Source organism: Halichoeres trimaculatus, unplaced genomic scaffold (genome assembly GCF_033239565.1).
Source record: "Halichoeres trimaculatus isolate MK-OKI-2021-1 unplaced genomic scaffold, fHalTri1.1 fHalTri1_scaffold_8, whole genome shotgun sequence".
NCBI classification, from domain to species: domain Eukaryota; kingdom Metazoa; phylum Chordata; class Actinopteri; order Labriformes; family Labridae; genus Halichoeres; species Halichoeres trimaculatus.
In genome coordinates this window covers 8367397-8387010 of record NW_027437186.1, presented here as the reverse complement: position 1 = coordinate 8387010, position 19614 = coordinate 8367397, and the positions used below count along the sequence as shown (strand labels likewise).

The 19614-nt window shown below is 41.3% G+C and overlaps 1 protein-coding gene across 2 annotated transcripts; it reads left to right on the top strand.

Annotated features, from left to right (window-relative positions):
- The first annotated feature begins 828 nt into the window (after positions 1-828).
- Positions 829-15735, top strand: ncoa4 (nuclear receptor coactivator 4). Of its 2 annotated transcripts, none has more exons than XM_074675368.1 (11): positions 829-982; positions 6322-6445; positions 9394-9534; positions 9681-9772; positions 12413-12521; positions 12613-12693; positions 12785-12907; positions 13086-13859; positions 13944-14258; positions 14341-14433; positions 14520-15735. In XM_074675368.1, the coding sequence occupies exons 1-11, from the start codon at positions 945-947 to the stop codon at positions 14523-14525; spliced, it is 1896 nt and encodes a 631-aa protein (XP_074531469.1). In that variant the 5' UTR covers positions 829-944; the 3' UTR covers positions 14526-15735. The 2 variants fall into 2 exon arrangements, with proteins under 2 accessions (XP_074531469.1, XP_074531470.1); XM_074675369.1 differs by lacking the exon at positions 829-982 and adding an exon at positions 3539-3738.
- The last annotated feature ends 3879 nt before the right edge of the window (positions 15736-19614 follow it).

Here is a 19614-nt window from a genome sequence, read left to right as displayed (position 1 = left end):
GTGATCCTTCTTAACTATGCTGTATAGGTTTAAGTGTGTTCAGAACAATGAAACTTCCAAACTACATAGGTGTTTCCAAAGGTGTGGTACAAACTTTATATTCCAAATGTTGCGTATCGAATAATTTTAGTCTTTTTAAATAAACGATTTAAGCAAGCTGTAGAATGCTTCTGAATGTATTGGGGGTTTTCCCATGTCCTCTTTGCAAAGGGCCTGTATAAGCTATCTTTCAAAGCCAAGGCAAGTCCCTGATTTGCACTTTGTTTTTGTAGTGGAATAGAGTTTTATAATAAGTTTTGAGTCCTATATTCAAAAACTTGCCTTGAGAGTATAAGGTTTCTGTATTTGAAATGCACCCAATTTAAAAGAATAAAAGTTTTTATTGTTTTCAATAATTAATGAAGACTTTATGAAGTACATGTAGTTTTGTAATAGCACATCACATTGATCTTGCAGGTGGAGCTATTTTTTTGTAAATGAATTTACATACTCCTGGGCTGTCAATGTATTCGTTTTCTGATCACTTTATTGATGAAATAGGTGTTTTACTGCCATGAAGTGTGAAACACGGGGGGGGGGCGTTTGTTAGATCAGCAATGATCCTTATCAGAGCAGGTGCCTACCTTTTCGGTCCACATTTTTGTGTTTGACTTTCCTTTTTTATTGATGTGCTTTGTTTGCTTATGATTCACTGATCCCTGTTTGTCAGTGATGCAGTGTTTTTCAGATCACATACAGGAGACACACTGAACCTCCAGCAGGGAGCAGCCTCGCTCTGTTTCCAGCAATCAGCTGATGCAAGTGTTCTCGCGAGACTTCCTTCCTTTTTGTGTTGTTTTTTCTTTGCTTTACGTATTAGTGACATTGAATAGGAGCTGGTGAGAGCACCGGTTTCACGAAACTCTTTGTGTTTTAACCTGACACTTAACTTACTTGGATCACTTATGACATCGAAGCCGAGGGTCCACGGAAAAAGCTCCCGGTGAGTTTGATTGTCTGTGGCCTTGTTCGTGTCAAGTATTTCAGTTAGCCGGCAAAGCTACCTCAACTGACCTACCATAATGGCTAAGTGTTAGCTGCGTAGGCTCGCTCGGCTTCAAAGAGGTATCTTTCAGTGTTAGGGAAATGTGTTGTAGATATCAGATAGGAAAGTTATCCTTATCGATAAAGATGTCAACAGTCAATAATGATACCGCTGATAGTAAAGGTAGGTGTTGTGATATGATGGGCTAACCATTAGCGACCTTAGCTAAAAACACTGAGTGACCTCCAGATGTTTCATACCTTCACATATAAAGTCTGAGTTAAATTATTTATAAGTGTTTATGATTCTGTAACTTAACTCTGTTTTTACCCTTGATTGTGATTGAATTTTGTGCTGAAATTGTACCCTTTAGTTGCATTCTTGTTTTAGAACTCAACTGGCCCCTCAAACATTTCGGAATTCAAAACATGTTGTATTTCAATGCGTTAGGGTTCGTATTTTCACATCATCCAAAAAAAAAAAAAATGTATTAGACGGATAAGTGTAAGGTGTCATGTGTGTTATATTCTCATAGGTCACCCTTTAAAAATACCAGCAAGAAAAGTGAGAGTGGGTGACTCAGGTAGCGCTGCTTGTTACATTCCCCGATTTAACTAGGTGACCTTTGGCTTAGTTTTTCTGGTGAGTTGTTATTTATTTTTAACTTAAAAAAATTCAAGATTATACTCTGCTTGGCATTTATTTACCACAGTCATAAAAAGGACAATTGATAAGACAAGTCACCACACACAAGCAAAACAGAGTTAGAGGCCCATGCAATGGGTTTACTGACCTACCATAATGGCTAAGTGTTAGCTGCGTAGGCTCGCTCGGCTTCAAAGAGGTATCTTTCAGTGTTAGGGAAATGTGTTGTAGATATCAGATAGGAAAGTTATCCTTATCGATAAAGATGTCAACAGTCAATAATGATACCGCTGATAGTAAAGGTAGGTGTTGTGATATGATGGGCTAACCATTAGCGACCTTAGCTAAAAACACTGAGTGACCTCCAGATGTTTCATACCTTCACATATAAAGTCTGAGTTAAATTATTTATAAGTGTTTATGATTCTGTAACTTAACTCTGTTTTTACCCTTGATTGTGATTGAATTTTGTGCTGAAATTGTACCCTTTAGTTGCATTCTTGTTTTAGAACTCAACTGGCCCCTCAAACATTTCGGAATTCAAAACATGTTGTATTTCAATGCGTTAGGGTTCGTATTTTCACATCATCCAAAAAAAAAAAAAAATGTATTAGACGGATAAGTGTAAGGTGTCATGTGTGTTATATTCTCATAGGTCACCCTTTAAAAATACCAGCAAGAAAAGTGAGAGTGGGTGACTCAGGTAGCGCTGCTTGTTACATTCCCCGATTTAACTAGGTGACCTTTGGCTTAGTTTTTCTGGTGAGTTGTTATTTATTTTTAACTTAAAAAAATTCAAGATTATACTCTGCTTGGCATTTATTTACCACAGTCATAAAAAGGACAATTGATAAGACAAGTCACCACACACAAGCAAAACAGAGTTAGAGGCCCATGCAATGGGTTTACAAAGTTGTTGAAGATGCTACTTTGATATGGTTTTTTTACATTACTACTTGACCTAACACAATTGGCAAAGAATCTCATTTTTCGTTAATGTTGCATCTCTGGCACATTTGCTTTTTCATGTTATTTCAGTATTCAAAAACCATGACACCACTATAAAATACTAAGAAGAATAGTTCAAGTCAGATTTTGTTGCATTAGATGTGCATGGATTTAGCTTTGTGGAAGATGAATATGGCTATTAGAAGCAAAAATTATACACAGTTTATTTCTGTTTTTGTCTGTTTTTAATAAAACACCACACATAATGCTTTTATTATCTGGAACCATTTTCATCCAGGTGTTTTTTTTTTTTAATTCGATGCATTTAAAACAGCAGGGCATGAGAGTATGGAACAAAGAGTTTGATCTACTTTATTTTTCATAGGATTAGAGACAAATTTTAATGTTTAAATTGATTAGAAGGATAAGGATTATGTTTTTGAATCTTTGTCAAGTGTTGACACTGTCAGGTGGTCAAAAACACGGAAAACATTTCCATATTCCTCTGAAATTTATCTGTGAACTTAATTTCTTAATAAGATGAGTGGGTTCCATGAATATAGGATGTGGGAGGATATTATAAAGAGGTAGAATAAAGAGAATGAGTTCAGTTTACTGTGAACGTGACACATATAAAGCAAACATAAACATCCAGGCCTGTATATGTGAACTTGGACAACCGCCTGTCACGTTTACTCCTAGTTAATAAAAAACAGAGTTATCACAGGTATATTCTGGGCTCTGCTGCTCGCAGGTTAACAACCTATAGATGTGAATATGTCTTTTATTGTAGCGGTAGGGAGGTAGTTTGCTGAGCTGTAAACTGCGCTTGGTGGACCCTCATACGGGCCCCTCTGCACCAGTCCCCTCCCCTCCCCTCCCCTCCTCTCCCCTCCCCTCCTCTCTCCTGTATGTGTACGTGCGCTCTGAGAAGCAGTGATGGCGGACAGGCTGAGAGCAGTTTCCTCATTCCTCTGAGCCTGAACAGCCTCAGATAAATACCTATTTAGTTTCCCTAACGATTTCACTGTCAGCGGCTGCACCGAGGAGTCGAGGACGCGGATTGACGCGGACTTTTTTTTTTACCGGCTTCATTATAACCTCTGAGTCATCGACATGAGGTACAGTATCAGAGAATTCACGCACATTATCAGCCTGTTAGCTGTGGGGTTAGCCTCCACATGGCTGTTACAGACATGTTGATTATATAAGATGAACATATGTACGGGTGAGACCGCCTCGAGTTTAAGGTATCATAGTTTTAGACCAAGAAGGTCGAGGAATATGAACGCATAGATAGGCTGTAAATGGATTAACTCAAAGGCAGCTTCAGCTTTACTCCTTTGGGTGTTAAAATCCTTCTTCAAAACCATGCAATAACACCAAAAGTAATCTCTTGCATCCTATTACTTCTGTTCTGACTGATGAGTATTTAAAGAATTGGTGCTTATGTGAGAAGCTAAAACACACTGATGGCTCTTTGAGCTGTAAAGCTAAACCACACTATCATCTAAAAGCACGCAGGAGTGTCCAAACTTTTCTCAGAGAGCCACGTTTGATTTTGTGAAAAGATGATAACTAACATTTTTAGTAACTGTGAAAGTAACATATGAAAGCTTAACATTTTAGTGACTATAATCAGACACTGAGTGTGCTCAAACATACTTGTTTCATATTTACAGACTGATGAAATCAAAGTTCAGGTGTCTCTTGATCCCAGATGCTCAGTGGTCAGTTTTCTGCAGTGTTAAGTGCTGAGTAAACATCAGCAAACACTGCTTCTGACCAAGGAAGATGTTCTCCATTAGGGGGCGATATGAGAAAAATATGTAAGGATCTTTTTATGTCAAGATCAGGATCTGGATGTGATCAGGATTGATTTTCATATTTGGACTATGTTGACCGACAAACATTTTTAGCCCTAATTATTTCTGATTCTGCATTCTGATTTTTTTTTCATCATTTCTTCCTTTTCTGCACCACTTCACAACTTTAATCGCGTCTCGTGTCCCCTGATGTGATGTGTTTTTGAGCTGTAAAATTTTCACATCATGATAAATCCATTCATTTAAAGACGTCAGCTGTAAGAGTTGTTGAGGTTCTGCTGAATGTACAGAGCTTTAGCTTAATACGTGCACAATTTAGAGCATGAGCCATTTCAGTGCCATAATCTATATGCGGTAAGATGAAAGCTTGGGGCTATCTTTGAGTAACTAACTACATTTTTGACATGCAGAGACTTGAAATAGTAAAATAATGTGAAAAGAAAGTGTTGTAATTTGAGTTCCTATATGTTCCTACACAGGGTTTTTCTGTCTGGACTATTGACCTGTTCCTTCGTGGAACTGAAATGTCGTTTTTATAGATTATTCTTCTAAAAGACAAACAGGTTTCCTGAGAACTGTTTCAAACATGAAGCTTGTGGAGCTGTAAAATGAAGCTAAAGGTTGTCACAGCTGAGCCATAAAGAAATGTTTCCTTCCTCTGTGTCAGCGCTGATGATGAAACGTCAACCGTTTCTTTCTTCAGTCAGAGAAAGTGGTGTGTGTTTGTTATCAGAGTTGCTGTTTACAGCTGATACTGCAGCTGCACCGCGCCCTCACTCACCCCTGCTGGCATTAAGTCATGTGACATATCATACCGGCCTTTTCCTTGAAAGCAGAATCATTTAAACTGTGATGATTCCTGGATCTTGTTATCGACTAGAAAAACAGTTTAAAATACCAGATCACAAACAGAAAACCTGAAGGAGTGAGTCCTGCGATGAGTCCGAAGTACCTCAAATAGACCTCTTTGGTCTTTCTGTACACGTGAGTCCCTTCCCTTCCCTTCCCCCAGCCAGGGGCCTCTTCTTCTCAGTGTATTTTGGGTTTTTCTGTGTCTGGAAATAGAGTCGTGGTGAGACTGCTTCTATCCCCGTGAGTCAGCAGACCACCAGCAGCCTCAGAGTAAGACCCAGCTCTTCACAAACAATCACATTTCACCACCACACAGCAGACTGAATGAAGCCCTGATCTGCAGTCAGCTGAGTCAGACAGAGCAGAGCCATCACCTGTGGGCTCAGCCTCTCTTATTCTGTTTTTACCCTATGAGCCAGCCAGGTAAATATCCATAATGCTCACTTCTTGTGTTTGTTACGATGGCATTTTTAGGTCCAGTTATCAACATGTTGTTTTTATCAGCATTTATTCCTAAATGAGGCGGCAGAAAGTCCCTGCTTGTTTTGAACTGACAAATTGTATCCCGAAAACAACCAGAAAAAAAAAACTTCCAACAAAAGGCTGAGCGGTGAAAAAGGGGATGATAAAAAGAAGAAGTGGAACAGCTGCGTTGTTGGCCCAGAAAGCAGAAATGAGTGTTCGTGTGAAAACCTCAAACAGACAGAGAGACAGAGGGAGAGAAAGAGGTGGTTTTATGTCTGACCCAGAAATGAAACTGATGATCAGAGGAAAGTTTCAAACCTTTTATGTGGGGAAGTGGAGGGACATTTCTTATTTGTTCTCCACCTGCAAGAGGAAGTTTAAATGAAATCCCCAAAGTCTCCAAATCAGAGACAGAAAACAGAATCATTATATCAGGGATTCTGCACCTGATTATAAAACTCCGCTGCAGTCGGATGTGATGCCACGGCTGCTTTTCTGTAGCCGACGCCCACTTTTGACCTACTTTCCTGTAACGTCTCATCCTTTTCATTTCCCCTCCAGGATGCCGTCGACTGAGGCGGCGGCGAGCGGGCTGAAGCAGTGCCGGCAGGCCCAGGAGCAGCTGGAGGATGCCATCAGCAGAGTGACCAAGGCCGAGCAGCAGTTGAGGGAGAACGCCAGAGAGGTCAGCAGCTTACTCCTCTTCCTCTCTGTTTTTACATCTCGTGAGCAAAGAAACAAACAGCCATCTGTGAAATTCTTGTGGTTTTGGATCATGGCTCATGCTGTGTCTCAGCATGCCAAGATGCCAAAACCAAAACTATTGTTTTGAAGCGGCTGATTGGTTAAGTGAGGAGGATGCTGAGTCAGCAAGTTGCTCTACTTTTTTAACTGTGGTCTTTATGAGAAAAATAAAAGTTAAAGTATAAACAGGAGTTGCTGTAAAGTTGGACCAAAACATCCGCAGAGATAATGTGAGACAGAAACACGTTGGCACGAGCCGACCATCTGTCAGGTGACTGTCACCTGACCGTCAGTCACAGTTATCAGAATTGTATTTTAGACGGCATATCAGGAATGTTTGTCCATGTCCTCTAAAGTTTAATGATAGAATAATTTCTTTAATGTCTTTGTTGTCCCCATTTATATGAAGAGACTGACAAGGAAAAGAGCAGAGAACCAACAAGCTTAAAGGCTGGCACGTGTCACAGGATTCTTCAAACCATCACACATTCAGAGACCACACTGGATGATCTTACAGTGCGTGGTGTGCACACACTAACCAACTCTTCAGTAGAGTAACAGCTTCTTCACACTCAATATTCCAAATCCTGCGTAGTATAATGTGACTTATAGGGGTGGAAGAAAAAAATCGATATATCAGGGTAGGGATGTCCCAATTTAACATTTTCACTTCCGATACGATAATGATACTGTAGCGTTGAGTATTGGCCGATACCGATATTACTCAGATACAATATCAGCATTAAACATGCATACTTTTATTACTTATTTTGTAGTATGTCTGTCATGTTAGAAAAGGCTTAAGTGATATTATTCAAACAAAGAACAATGGTCAGCAATAGTAGGTATGATGAAAAACTGACCCATTTATTATGAACCAATGGGTAACAGAAACTGCTTATATCAGAGATTTTAGATGCATTCTGATACCAATACTTGTTTTTTGCTGATATCGGACCGATATCCGATATCAATATCGGACTGGAACACCTCTATATCAGGGTTTTTTGCTTGACAATATCAAAATCGGGATTCTTTGTTAAAAATCGATTTTCTTTTCAAATTCAAATTCTTCTTCAGTCTTTATTTATAAACTGGATCGGAAAAAAGTTTCCACTTTACTCCAGCAGAGGGTGAAATGTTTCTCTCTGACTCACATGATGTGCATTTAATGGGAAAATTGGCCCCTGATACAGTCTGTTGACACTATCATCATCATCTAACTTTTTCACATGTTCACGAACATGAAAAAAAGTTATACTTTATTATCAAACAAATTGATATTTTTTAACACATAAACACAAAAAAGTACTGAAAATTGGTACCGTTGAGTACCAGTACTGACTGCAGGTTACTGGGCATAGATACTGGGCAGCAGTACTATATTATTTCAAATGTGAAAGGTACCCGTCCCTAATCCCAGCCCTACTGACTTCGGTGTAAACAAACATGACGGACTACAGGACTACAGGAAAAAGCAATGATGGTTGTTTTTGGCCTCTAAAATTTTGGTTAAAAAAACGCGAAATAAAAAACACGATTATGAAAAAAGTTGTGGAGACAGTGGGGATGTGGACTGTATGACTAACAATGCGAGTTGTTGGTGAGTGAAGTCGTTTTAAGTATCACAGATAGATTTCTTTCTTCCTCTTCAGTCAGTCAGCTGAGTCAGCTATCATCACGATTGGTTTTGCTCCGGCATGCGTGACATTACACGCTGTACCTGCCTGGCTCCACTCGGAGCGCCCCACACACTACAGGACTTTTAGTCACAAATATTAAACATGCTCACTATCTACGATCTCTGAATCCAAGGCCTTCCAAGCTGCTCCAACTTGAATAAATCATTCTGAACACACCCCACACCACAGAAAAATCACACACAATGTCATTTGCAGACATCATCAGACAATCAGGCCTTCGCTGTCTTTGATCGTAAGCAGGAGATCAGGACAAAAATTAGCCTGATTATCCTGTAGTGTGTAGCCACCTTGACACAAGCAGAAAGAGACAGACGATACATAAATAACAAAACAGAACAGCATGAGACGTGTGTGTCTGATCCAGTCTGCAGGTTTTTCACTCATTGGTCCCCGAGCAGAAAAAGCTGTTTGTCCTGGAGAGGATTTACAAACAGCAGCCTGAAAATCCTGATCCTGAGCCCGTTACTCAAAGCACAACCACAGCGTCACCAGCACCTGAGCGCCTGATTATGTCCACATTTATGGATCAGTTTAAGATTAGCGCATTCAATGGACTCATGACGAAAACACCGTGTTCATACACACACTGACCAAACTGTGTGTGTTTGAGTGTGTGTGACAGGCTCTAAACATCAGTCCGCTCATTGTTGAGCTCGGCTCTTGCGGTCGGCCTGTTAGCTCAGCCTGCTAAATGTCGTGTTAGGTCACGTTACTTATTTGTGTTTATGTGTGTGTGTGTGTGGAGGTGGAGCAAAGCCTGACATTATATTATAGATTATACGGAGGGAAGTGGGTGTGGTAGAGGGAGTATATAATGGAGAGGAGAGATAGAGGAGATCATATCACTGATGGACTGAAATCACCTCCAGCAGCTGCTCTCCTTCCACCTCTTCAAAGTAGGTGACGCTGTGAGTTTCTGTTCACTGTATCTCATTTTCAGGGCACGCTGTGTCGGATGTCACTGACTGTGCTGATTGGTCAGCCACTGTAGCATCAGCTACAGCTATCAGATAACAGAATCTAATCTGACCACTCATGTCAGCATTATTTTTAAAAACAGTGAAAGATCGAAAACTTTGAGGAGTTTGAAAGTCTCTGATTCTCCGTCTACTTCCTTTGATTCCTCCACTCTACAAGACATCATTCTGGCGTTCCTCACCTGTATCTTTCCCTCTGTGTCTCTCAGGTTCGTGCAGAGCTGCAGAGCTGTGTGAGCCGCCAACAGGAGGCGCTGCGCTGTCGGGAGGTGTGGCTGCACGGGCAGATCGAGCTACTGGAGCAACTTAAGACTGAGACTCTGCAGCAGCAACTGCACCAGCTGCACAGGGTAAGCCTCCTGATCTGACCGTTACAAACACAAACATGATTCTGTTTCACTGAACAAGATGTTAAAGGTCTGAAGCAGAATTAATGAACAGAAACATTCAGAGTAGGAAATCAAACCATTTTAAAACTTTCTTTATTGTGTTTCAGCTGCGGGGTCAGTTTGATGTTCTTGCACATCAGCTGCACAACTCCAACAGCAGCAACGACCTGAGCAACCAGCTGACCAGCTGTATGGAGAGGTAACACACACACACACTCACTCACACACACATACACACACACAGACATTCACTCAGTGTCTAAAGATAGCTTAAGTGAATCACTGTTTTTGGTTTCTTCTCAATGACAGTGTTGCTCAGTGCGGTATTTATGCCTCAGACGATAAAGTCTGCAGACAGAAGATCTGTTCAGACATGTTCAACTCTGCAGCGCTCACACTGCAAAAACTGAAACCTAAGCAAGTGTTTTTGTCTTATGTCTCATAAAAAATAGTCTAATCAGACTTACTACGAGCCTCATTCACTTGACAAGTCCAAAATAATATCTTATTTAAAGATATGAAGACAAAAATGATGCCCGAATTGCTTGAAATAGTGAAAAAAACCTGTCAGTGGGATTAAAAAGTACTTATTTCGTTTCTTGTGTAAGGATGACATTTTAATTTAAAGCTATGGTCTACTATCTGAAACTGACTGTGGGCGAGGCTTTACTTTTAACGGCGTGTCTTCAACAACTTAGTTGAAGACACGCCGATGCTAGAGATGCGTGGCTAACTTATGCTAACATCTATAGACAGAGCCGACCAGTTCTGTGTCTCGGAGTCAGTCTTTAGTCCCAAATCCCTCTGCAGCTTTTTCCACCGGTCGTTCATTTCTCCAATATTCAGTCTCTGTTGGCACCTGTATCCCTCATAATTCTTCCTTGCTTCAGCCTTTTCCTCAAAACGTTTTCGTTTTCTTCCCTTCCCTGTGGAGGGTAACAGTAACAGCTTCCTGGTTTCAGTCTTCTCTGGCTCCATGACGCTTCGGTAGCTGAGCAGCTAGCTGACGTGAGAGGGGTAGTGGGGAAGGACGAGGCAGGACCATGGGCGGGACGGTGCAGAGTAGGGGAGACAGGGGATTGGATGGACTCACGCACAAACCTGAAATGAGGGAAACGGCGGTTCCGATTGGTCAATTATTCTGCCGTTTTGCAGCTGATGTACTGAATGGATTTTTTTGTTCTTTTTACTTTTTATATTGTGTAGATCGAACCATCGCACAACAATGGCCTCATGAACAGTGTTATTTATAATTACCAAGCATCCACATCGTAGACCATAGCTTTAAAGAAACTAAACCACAAACTAGCTGAGTTTTACTCTTTCAAGCAATTCTGACGTCATTTTTGTCATTCAGTATCTTGTCATAAGACATTTTTCTGCTCACATTAAAGCTAACAAAACCATTTTTACAGAAAATGTGTCATAAACACTTGCTTAGATTTTATTTTTTTGTGCTTTCCTGCAACAGGAACGAGGTGAGGGCTCAATCCAAAAACTCCTCTGACCAAAACAAGTTTTAGACAAAGCCTGAAATCTTCCTTGCCTCATCATAAAAGCAAATATTTGCTCCAACATGTGAAACACCAGAAAAGACACTCAGCAGCTCTTACCCTGGTAATGAAAAGGATATATGTTTACTGTACATTTACAGTCAGTTATAAAGTCATCCATCCTTAATCCTACTTCTGTTGAGTCCTGATGTTGTTCAGCTGACTACCTGGATTTGGTCTCTCCAGTATAACGTGATAGCAAAGTCTCTATCAGAGCTAGAGGAAGATACAACACAGGATGCAACAGATCAGTTTTTACTTCATTCTTTTAAGAATGAAATACAGACAGGCCCCAAACAGGCTGGTTTTGACACAGTTTGTTTTATTTTGAAAGTCATTGGGCATTTTAGATGGTTTCCATTAGAGCCCAACTGATTAATCGGGCGGGCTGATTAATCGGGTCGGTTAAAGCCTGTCACTGATTAATCAACATTGGACAAAATGTAGCTAACTATAAAATTATTCTGCTTTGCAGAGATTCTGTCGCTCCTGCTCCTGTGTGTTAATTGATATAAGGCTACTACACAGCGTCTCACTTCATAATGCCATCCAGGATTAACCTGGGCTTATAAATTCACAAGTTATTGTTTTAGTTGAAATAATTTTTGAAAATGTTTCAATGTATTTTGTTGTAATTTTATTTATTGCATGTTTTGAAAGCAGCTACATTGTTACTTAAAATCTATTTTAATCCCATGCATTAAATGGAAGATGAAACTTTTCAATAGCTAGTCATAATTTGTGTTCATATACAGTATATATCCTGTGTATATCAATGAATTTATTATATATATCATCCGATATATCAGATATCAGTCGATATATCGGATATCGGCAGACATCCTGCACAAAACTGCGACCTGCAGCAGACAGGATGAAGTGATCGTCACACAAACTATTCTGTTTTTTAATGTTAATGATTATCCAAATATTGGAAAGTCATTGACCAGACCCATTCAGTGTTCCTCTGAAGGGAGACTCAGAGGTGCTCTCTGGTGTAGAGTTTACAGCCTTCTTATCTTCTTCACTGGTCATTAAACTTATCTCTCCTCTTCACTGGTGTCAAGTTCTGTGGCAGGTCATGACCTATACACTCCTATCCTCTGCTGCTTTCTGAGTAATAAAACTTTTGGCGCCATCCTGAGACATTCATCGCTCAGTTTCTCTCAAGGATGCAAGTGTCTGGCTTCCCACTCTCTGTTTTACAACCACAGTTCCAAGAATGAAAATTTCTGACAAACAAAACTGATTTACATTTTTCACTCTGTGTGCTCCTGTGTTTGCAGATTGTCTTCTCTGAGTCTGACTCCAGAGGAAACACCTGAGCTAAGTTTCCAGGCGGACGCTCGCTCCCTGAGGCAGGCCATCACTTCATTTGGCTGTATCGCAGCTCAGGTAAGACACACTTACTCCCACAAATACAGTCCTAAACACACAAACACACAGGTGATACTAATTGGTGCTGTCTGACCGCCCTGTTCTGCAGCCTGTAGAAGCAGTGTCCTCTCAGAGCCCCACCCACAACAGACGACAGGTGCAGAGCTGTCCTATAGCTGCCAAGAAGCAGGTAACTCCGCCCCCTTCAGACCACAGAGGGAGACGCTCATGTTGAGTTGTATGCAGTGATCTTTAACGTCTCTCTTGCTGTGTCTCTGTAGAAGATGGAGGCTACAGCTTTGGGCGAATGGCTGCTGGGAACTCAACCAGCGATCAGGGCCACAGCTGGTTTCCAGTTTAGTAAGAACCCTGAAGACTGGCTGGTGGCACACAAGGAGACCAAGGTGAGACGGATAACCAATCAGATCCTTTAAAAAGAAAAGAGTCGCTTGATAAAGAGCTGAGGCCTCACTCTGACAAGCACAGACCCAATAAGGAAAGATCTCACTGTTCAAAGCTTCAAAAGCCAGGACACAGTCTGCACTCATTGTCTGTAACACTGATTTCTTGTCGTCCTATCAGACTTCCTGTCCTGTTCTGGCCACCATGGACTTCATGCAGGCCTGGGGTCAGCTCAGGGACCTGGAAGCCTGGCTCCTCCAGGACCAGCAGACCCCTGTCAGCAGGGAGAGGACCACCAGTAGCTGTAGCTCCTCCTTCTCCATTGAGAAGATCGATGAATCAGAGTTCCTGGTTTCCCCCGAAGAAGAGGAGGAAGATGAAGATAAGATGAGCGACTGGCTCATCACACCATCCCCTGTTCCCATGGACACCGTGTCGGATGCAGAGCGGTGGCGACGGGTGCTGAAGCCATTTGAGGGCGACTGGTCGTCCAGCGAGTGGCTGGTGGAGTCCAGCCCTCCAGCCCAGGACTGCTCCTCCTGCTGCCAGACCACCAAGGCCGTCGAGATCGAGAATCTGGGCCAGCTCAAGTGCCTGAAGACCCCACCCACCTCCACCCCCGCCACCCCAGCAACCACCCCTGCGGCCCTGGAGGCGTGGCTGCAGCAGGTGGTGCCACTGCAGCAGACCTGCAAGGCCAACGAGGTGTGCTCCACTTACTCCGCCTGTGTCTGTGAGGAGAACTGTGGGAAAGAAGCTCTGAGCCAATGGCTGCTCAGGCAGGATGGGCGGGACAAGAACGGAGTCCCTGTGACGAAGAACGCCTCGTCTTCTGCCAAAAACTCCCCGTCCACCACCCCCAAGAATGCCCCACCTACCACCCCTAAGAATGTCTCACTCACCACCTCCAAGAACACCTCACCTCCCCTGAACGTGATGGAGCAGGAGCAGAAGGTAACGACTGCAGGAGGCATCGGTGCTTATGATAAATTCACATATTTCTTCCACAGACCTGATTAATCTCTCTGTTTTTCTCAGGTTCAGGCCATCCTGGAAGCCTGGCTCCACCCCGCCAACACCTCCTCCTCTTCCTCCTCCTGTAGACTTCCTCTACAAGCTCTCACCACCTCCCTCTCGGGCTGGGTGGTTCCAGAGGAAGAGAAAGCTAGCAGGGAGGAACATAGCTCCCAGTTCAAATCCTCCTCATCTTCATCTCCGTTCCAGCACCCTCTAGATCCAGGTCTCTGGGTTCTTCCAGTACAGTGTCCTCCTGCTCAGGGATCAGAAAGTCAACCCCAGCCTCCAGCAGAGGAGGAGGACAAGTGGCTGCTGAAGAAGAGGAGTCAGGCCCAGGTAACAGGATTACTGAGATCATTTAAAAATCTGGATTTGTTCATCTGTGGCTCTCTCTGATGACGTCTTGGTTTCTGTGTAGGAGCCTCTGGCGCTGCCGACCGTCTGTGATCTATTCTCCTGTATGAAGATGAGTGGAGACAAAGAGAAGTGGCTGCACAGAGCCGCTGAACAGGTGAGTGTGAGACCACGCTGGATCAGATTCAGAGCAGACTGACTTTGATTATGTGCCCATCACTGAACGTCTCTTTCCCCCTCCAGATGTGATAAAGTCAGAGCTGATGATGATGGATGTTTCTTCTTCTTTCCTCTGGGAAACACTATCGCTGATGTGCGCACATGATCACCACAATCTAACCACGCCGCCACTTTCTTCCTGTGACGACACCCCCGCAGAGCCGCTGCCTGCCTCTCCTCCAATCAGAGTTAAGGATTCATCTCTCAGCTCACCATGTGGACATTTAATCTTTGGTTTGAGCCGTTTGGCCTTCGCTTTGAAAAGGAACTGACTCCGCAATCAGGACAGTCCTGTGCTCCAGCTCCAGATTTCACGTCAAACAGATAAAAAACCTGATTGGATCGTTTTACTTTTAGTCGTGACAGATGCTCCCTGATTAGAGAAAATCAAAACAGCAGTTCATCTTTAGTCAAACTTTTTCATTCTGGGAACAGTGAGCTGCTGATCTGCTTTGTGGGGGAAACATTACCCAGAATGCATATCACCAGCTGATCCTGAGGAGGGGAGGGGGTGGTCTGAGGTAACAGGGTAGAGTCGGGTTCACAGGACTTAACCGAGCTGAGATATATTTAGATCATAAGTAGCCTTGATTGAATGCAGCATATTTTAACACATTTTAATGATTTTACTTTTTAAGAGAACCTCCACCTCTTCAGGTGGAATCTTCCTTTTTCTTCTTCTATGAAGCTGCATAACTCCAGAGATCTATTTCCTGTCCAGACTGCAGGCTGTTACATCACTTCCTGAGTTTGGTGGGGCTTATTTTAAATATGTCGCCTGTGTTCAGGTTCCTTCATGCTTAGTAACCTTTCTTTTTGCTTTACACATGGAAATCTGTTTTCTAACTCCACGAGAGTTTCACTACATTTATGTTTAATGTATCTTAGGATCTAAAACGACTTTAAGCTAAAAACTTTTGTTTCCTGAGTTCAGCCCTGCAGGCAGACTTTCAGCTAACGCTTTTGGATGCTGAGGCTTGTTGCACGTATAAACAGACTTAATGGAGTCAGGCCTGATGAAAGATCATGAAAAATATACAGAAACAAAAAAAAAATGGACATTGTTTTCCCACAATGCCTTGCAACCTGCAGTCTGTGCTTGGACAGGTCACATGACTCTGCTTTCAGCAGTGATTGGTGCATTTATTGATGCTCTGTGTAACTTTTGGTGTGTTTGGGGGACGATGTCTTCAGTACTCTCATTCTGCTGTGATTCTATACTGAATAAAACATGCCGACACCGTCACTGCAGTGCTGAGCCTTTATTCACCTCTCTGTTTATAAAACATGCAGGTTTGTACCAGACGTTGAATTTCACAAACACAACCCAACTAAAATGATTATTTTAATTATCACAACATTTAAAAACAGCACCTTACACTCACACGTGGACAGGTCTGTTTAGCAATGACAGAGTAAAGCCATGATTAACTGTTTGTTAATGTTCAACAATCAACACAAATCAAGAAACTCTTCATTTCAGGGCTGTCTTATTAAGGGATTCCCCAAAAGATGCCATGCTCAAACTTATAAACACCCCATTTCCTTAACAGCCAAAAGCATTGCCTTTTTTTTTTGGACTGCTTCTAGACTGTTCTTGTACATGTCCACAAGCTTCCTGCATGTCTCTGGGCTGGGGGCCCACTCTTCCTTGGCGAAAGCCTCTGGATGGGTCCCTTTGGTTGATTTCCTGGCCATCACTCTGGACTCCCAGTCTGGCCACAAGTTCTCGATTGGATTCAGGTCAGGACTGTGACTTGGCCATTGTAGCTTGTTGACGCCATTGTCCTTGAACCATTTCTGCTCTATCTAGATGGTGTGTTGAAGAACTTGGTCCTCCTGGTGCGTCCAGTTGTGGTAGAGCTTCGTTTCTCTACAAATTTCTTCACATTTTCACAAAGTATCCTGATGTAATCCTCTTTTCTAAACCTCCTTGGACTTTGAAGAGGTTTCCTACACCACTGGAAGAGAAGTATCCTCAGAGCGTGACGTTTCCTCTACTGTGTTTGACTGCAGTGCTCTTCAGCTTCAGCATCCATGTGTTCAGATAACTCAGACTTCATGTCATCAGACCACTGGATGGTCGACCAAAAGCCGGGATCTTGCTTCAGATGACCTCTAGCAAAGGCCAGGTGAGCCTTCATGTTTCTTCCTGAGCAGTAAGGTCTAGTCCATTGAGACCTCTTCTCTGTGAAAGACTTGTTTGATGGTGGACTGGGACATCTTTGTCCCTGCCTGGTTAAGTGTAACTTAAGGCAGATTTTCCTGGCAAGTTTGGGGAGACCTTACTCTTCCTGCCACACCTGATGAAGTTTCTAACAGTGCTGAACCTCTTGTGCTTGTTGATAGTGCTCTTTCTGGTCATCATAGTGCTTTGAATTGGCATCATAATCCTTTCCTTCGCTGTGAGCTGTCACAAGACGTTAGTGTAGGTCCTAGTTGAGCTCCTTCTTCTTCTTGGCCATGGTGACCAGGAAGTGAGAATGACCTGAAACTTTTCCTCAGTTTATATTCTTCTGGATAGATGCTTTTTTTCTTTTCCTTTTTTTTAAAAATCATTTTTTAACATTTGGTCAATGAAAAAGTTATTTATTCTGGCGCATCTTAAAAATTTTCTGTTGGACAAAGATTAACACATTTGGGACATTTTTTGTTGTGATATTTTCAGGGGTATGAATAATTCTGAACATGAGCAAAAATAAATCACTTTTGGCCATATCTAATATTAAACTAATTACATTTAGGGAACTCATATGTTGATTTGTGCAGAGCAACAAGTAGAGGAAGTAACAACAAAATGGCTTTGACAGATCATTCTGAGGACCACTGTTTGGACATGTATGTTTGCTCTGACACTCTTTGCTCCTCTCTTGTGTCTGGATTAAAGACACCAGCACCAGGTGACGTTATCTTCTTAACACTGGTTTACTGACAGGTGAAAGGATTAAGTGGAAACTGAGCCACAGATGTTTGACTCTAACTGGATTGTGTTAGAAGAAACAAGATGAAAATAAAGTTATACTAAGCTCAGAGAACATGTAAATTTCTCTCTCTAGGAATCACTCTTCAGTGGACTAAAGAGTTCCTGTAGCCTGAAGTCCTGTCAGGGTTCATATCCGGTCAATGATTTACAGAAAACTGATTTGGAAAATGAAGTCACTTACTTACCCAGCTTTGTATCTGAGTCACTGCTAAACTTTTGTACAGAAACAGTTTTCCTAACGGACAGCAGGTTAGGAGAATATTTTTATGTAGCACTAGGGATGAACTGATCCGATCCTGGTCTTGTGTATCAGTCTAATGCAAACTTAAAAAGTGAGATCACACTGTGCTCAGACCTCAAGACAGGAAACCAGACTCTTTAGGTCCCAGTTCAAAGAATTTACATGACTCCACATATTACAAGTATCATCATATCTGTCCCTTTATGTAACACACACACTCGCACACACTCCTACTGATAAACTGCTGAAGAGGTCACACCCTCCACCAGGAGTCAGCTGATAGAAAGAGATGTTACGTCACCCAAAACGCCACCACCACTTTAAACCTGCAGAGGAAAGACCTGGCGTGCTGAACTCTTTCTTTCTGTATTTTTTGCTACGTCTTACTTCTACTTCAGTAATTCACATTTTAAATTCAGACCATTATCCCTCTGTGCAATAACTTAAGAGGTTTTCTCTAGGGGCCCAGAGAGCGCAGGAGGCCTCTGGTCTAGATAGGGTCAGAACAGCTGACTCATGACTGTTTTAGTTGGTTTAAACAAGAAACAACAAAAGATCATCAGGTTCAGGAAGGTATGGAGGTCAAAGATCTTCTACACAGAGTGATGCTCCACATGTGCACTGAAAAAAAATTGATGTCTAAAAAAGAGTTTATGTCTTATTTTTTGTCAAAGATGTTAAAAGATGAATGATGCCTGAATTGCTTGTAGATAGAAAACTACACTTGTTTAGTTTCTTGTGTTAAGACACTCTTATATGAATAAATATATTTATTATTTTACCACATATGCATTTTTTTTACTCTTCACAATCAATTTAGGCGTCATTTTTTATCTTTAAATCTTAAAATTATATATTTTCCTGAACTTTCAGGTGACTGCAACTCAAGTTATGTCTAAAAAGACAACTTTTATTGAAAAAAAAAAAAAAAAGTTTAGATTTCAGTTTTTGCAGTGAAACCCTCTGCTAGAACCAGGGTTATCTTCGTTACCTTGGATCAAAATAATCCCAATCTTTCTCAGACTAAGGTATGAATTAGATCATTTAGGAAGATTATATTAATGCATATGGCCTTTTATTGTTTTAAAGAACTGAGAAACGGTGAATCAGGTGATCCCAAGATCCTCAGAGCCCCATCAACAGCGTACCATCCACACACAGAGGACGAGTGAAGACATGCCTCAGAGTCATCAACAAGAGTCAAGTCAGTCAAACCAGTTAGAGACTGTTTATTCAAGATTTAAAATTTTAACTTAGATTTTTATTCAGAATTAAGGTGGTCATATTCTCTAGCATTTCAGGGTAATATTTATGATAATTATTATAATATTATGATATATAATATATTTTTAAAAGGAAACTGATAAAAGCAAAAAACAAACAAACAAAAAAACACATTTATTATATATATATATATATATATATATATATATATATATATATATATATATATATATATATATATATATATATATATATATATATATATATATATATACTAAAGTAAATTAAAAAATGTAAATACAGCCAGGCCAGATTGAGTAAACAACGATAAATATATAAAACTTAAGAATATAACTGAGCTATAATAAAATAATTTTAAAGAATACATGTATGCCAGAAAGGAGGTTGGGCGGAACATTATACTGTAGACACTGTGTACAGAACAAAGTGTACAGTATGTATATACACACACACACACACACACACACACACACACACACACACACACACACACACACACACACACACACACACACACACATCCATACTTAAAGTACATACATCTTCCCACACACTCACATCCACCTTTACAAAGAAAAAGGCCAGATTACTAAAGTAAGATGTGTGTCAAGTCACATCCAATGACAGTCCTCAGATGAAAAACTACCCAT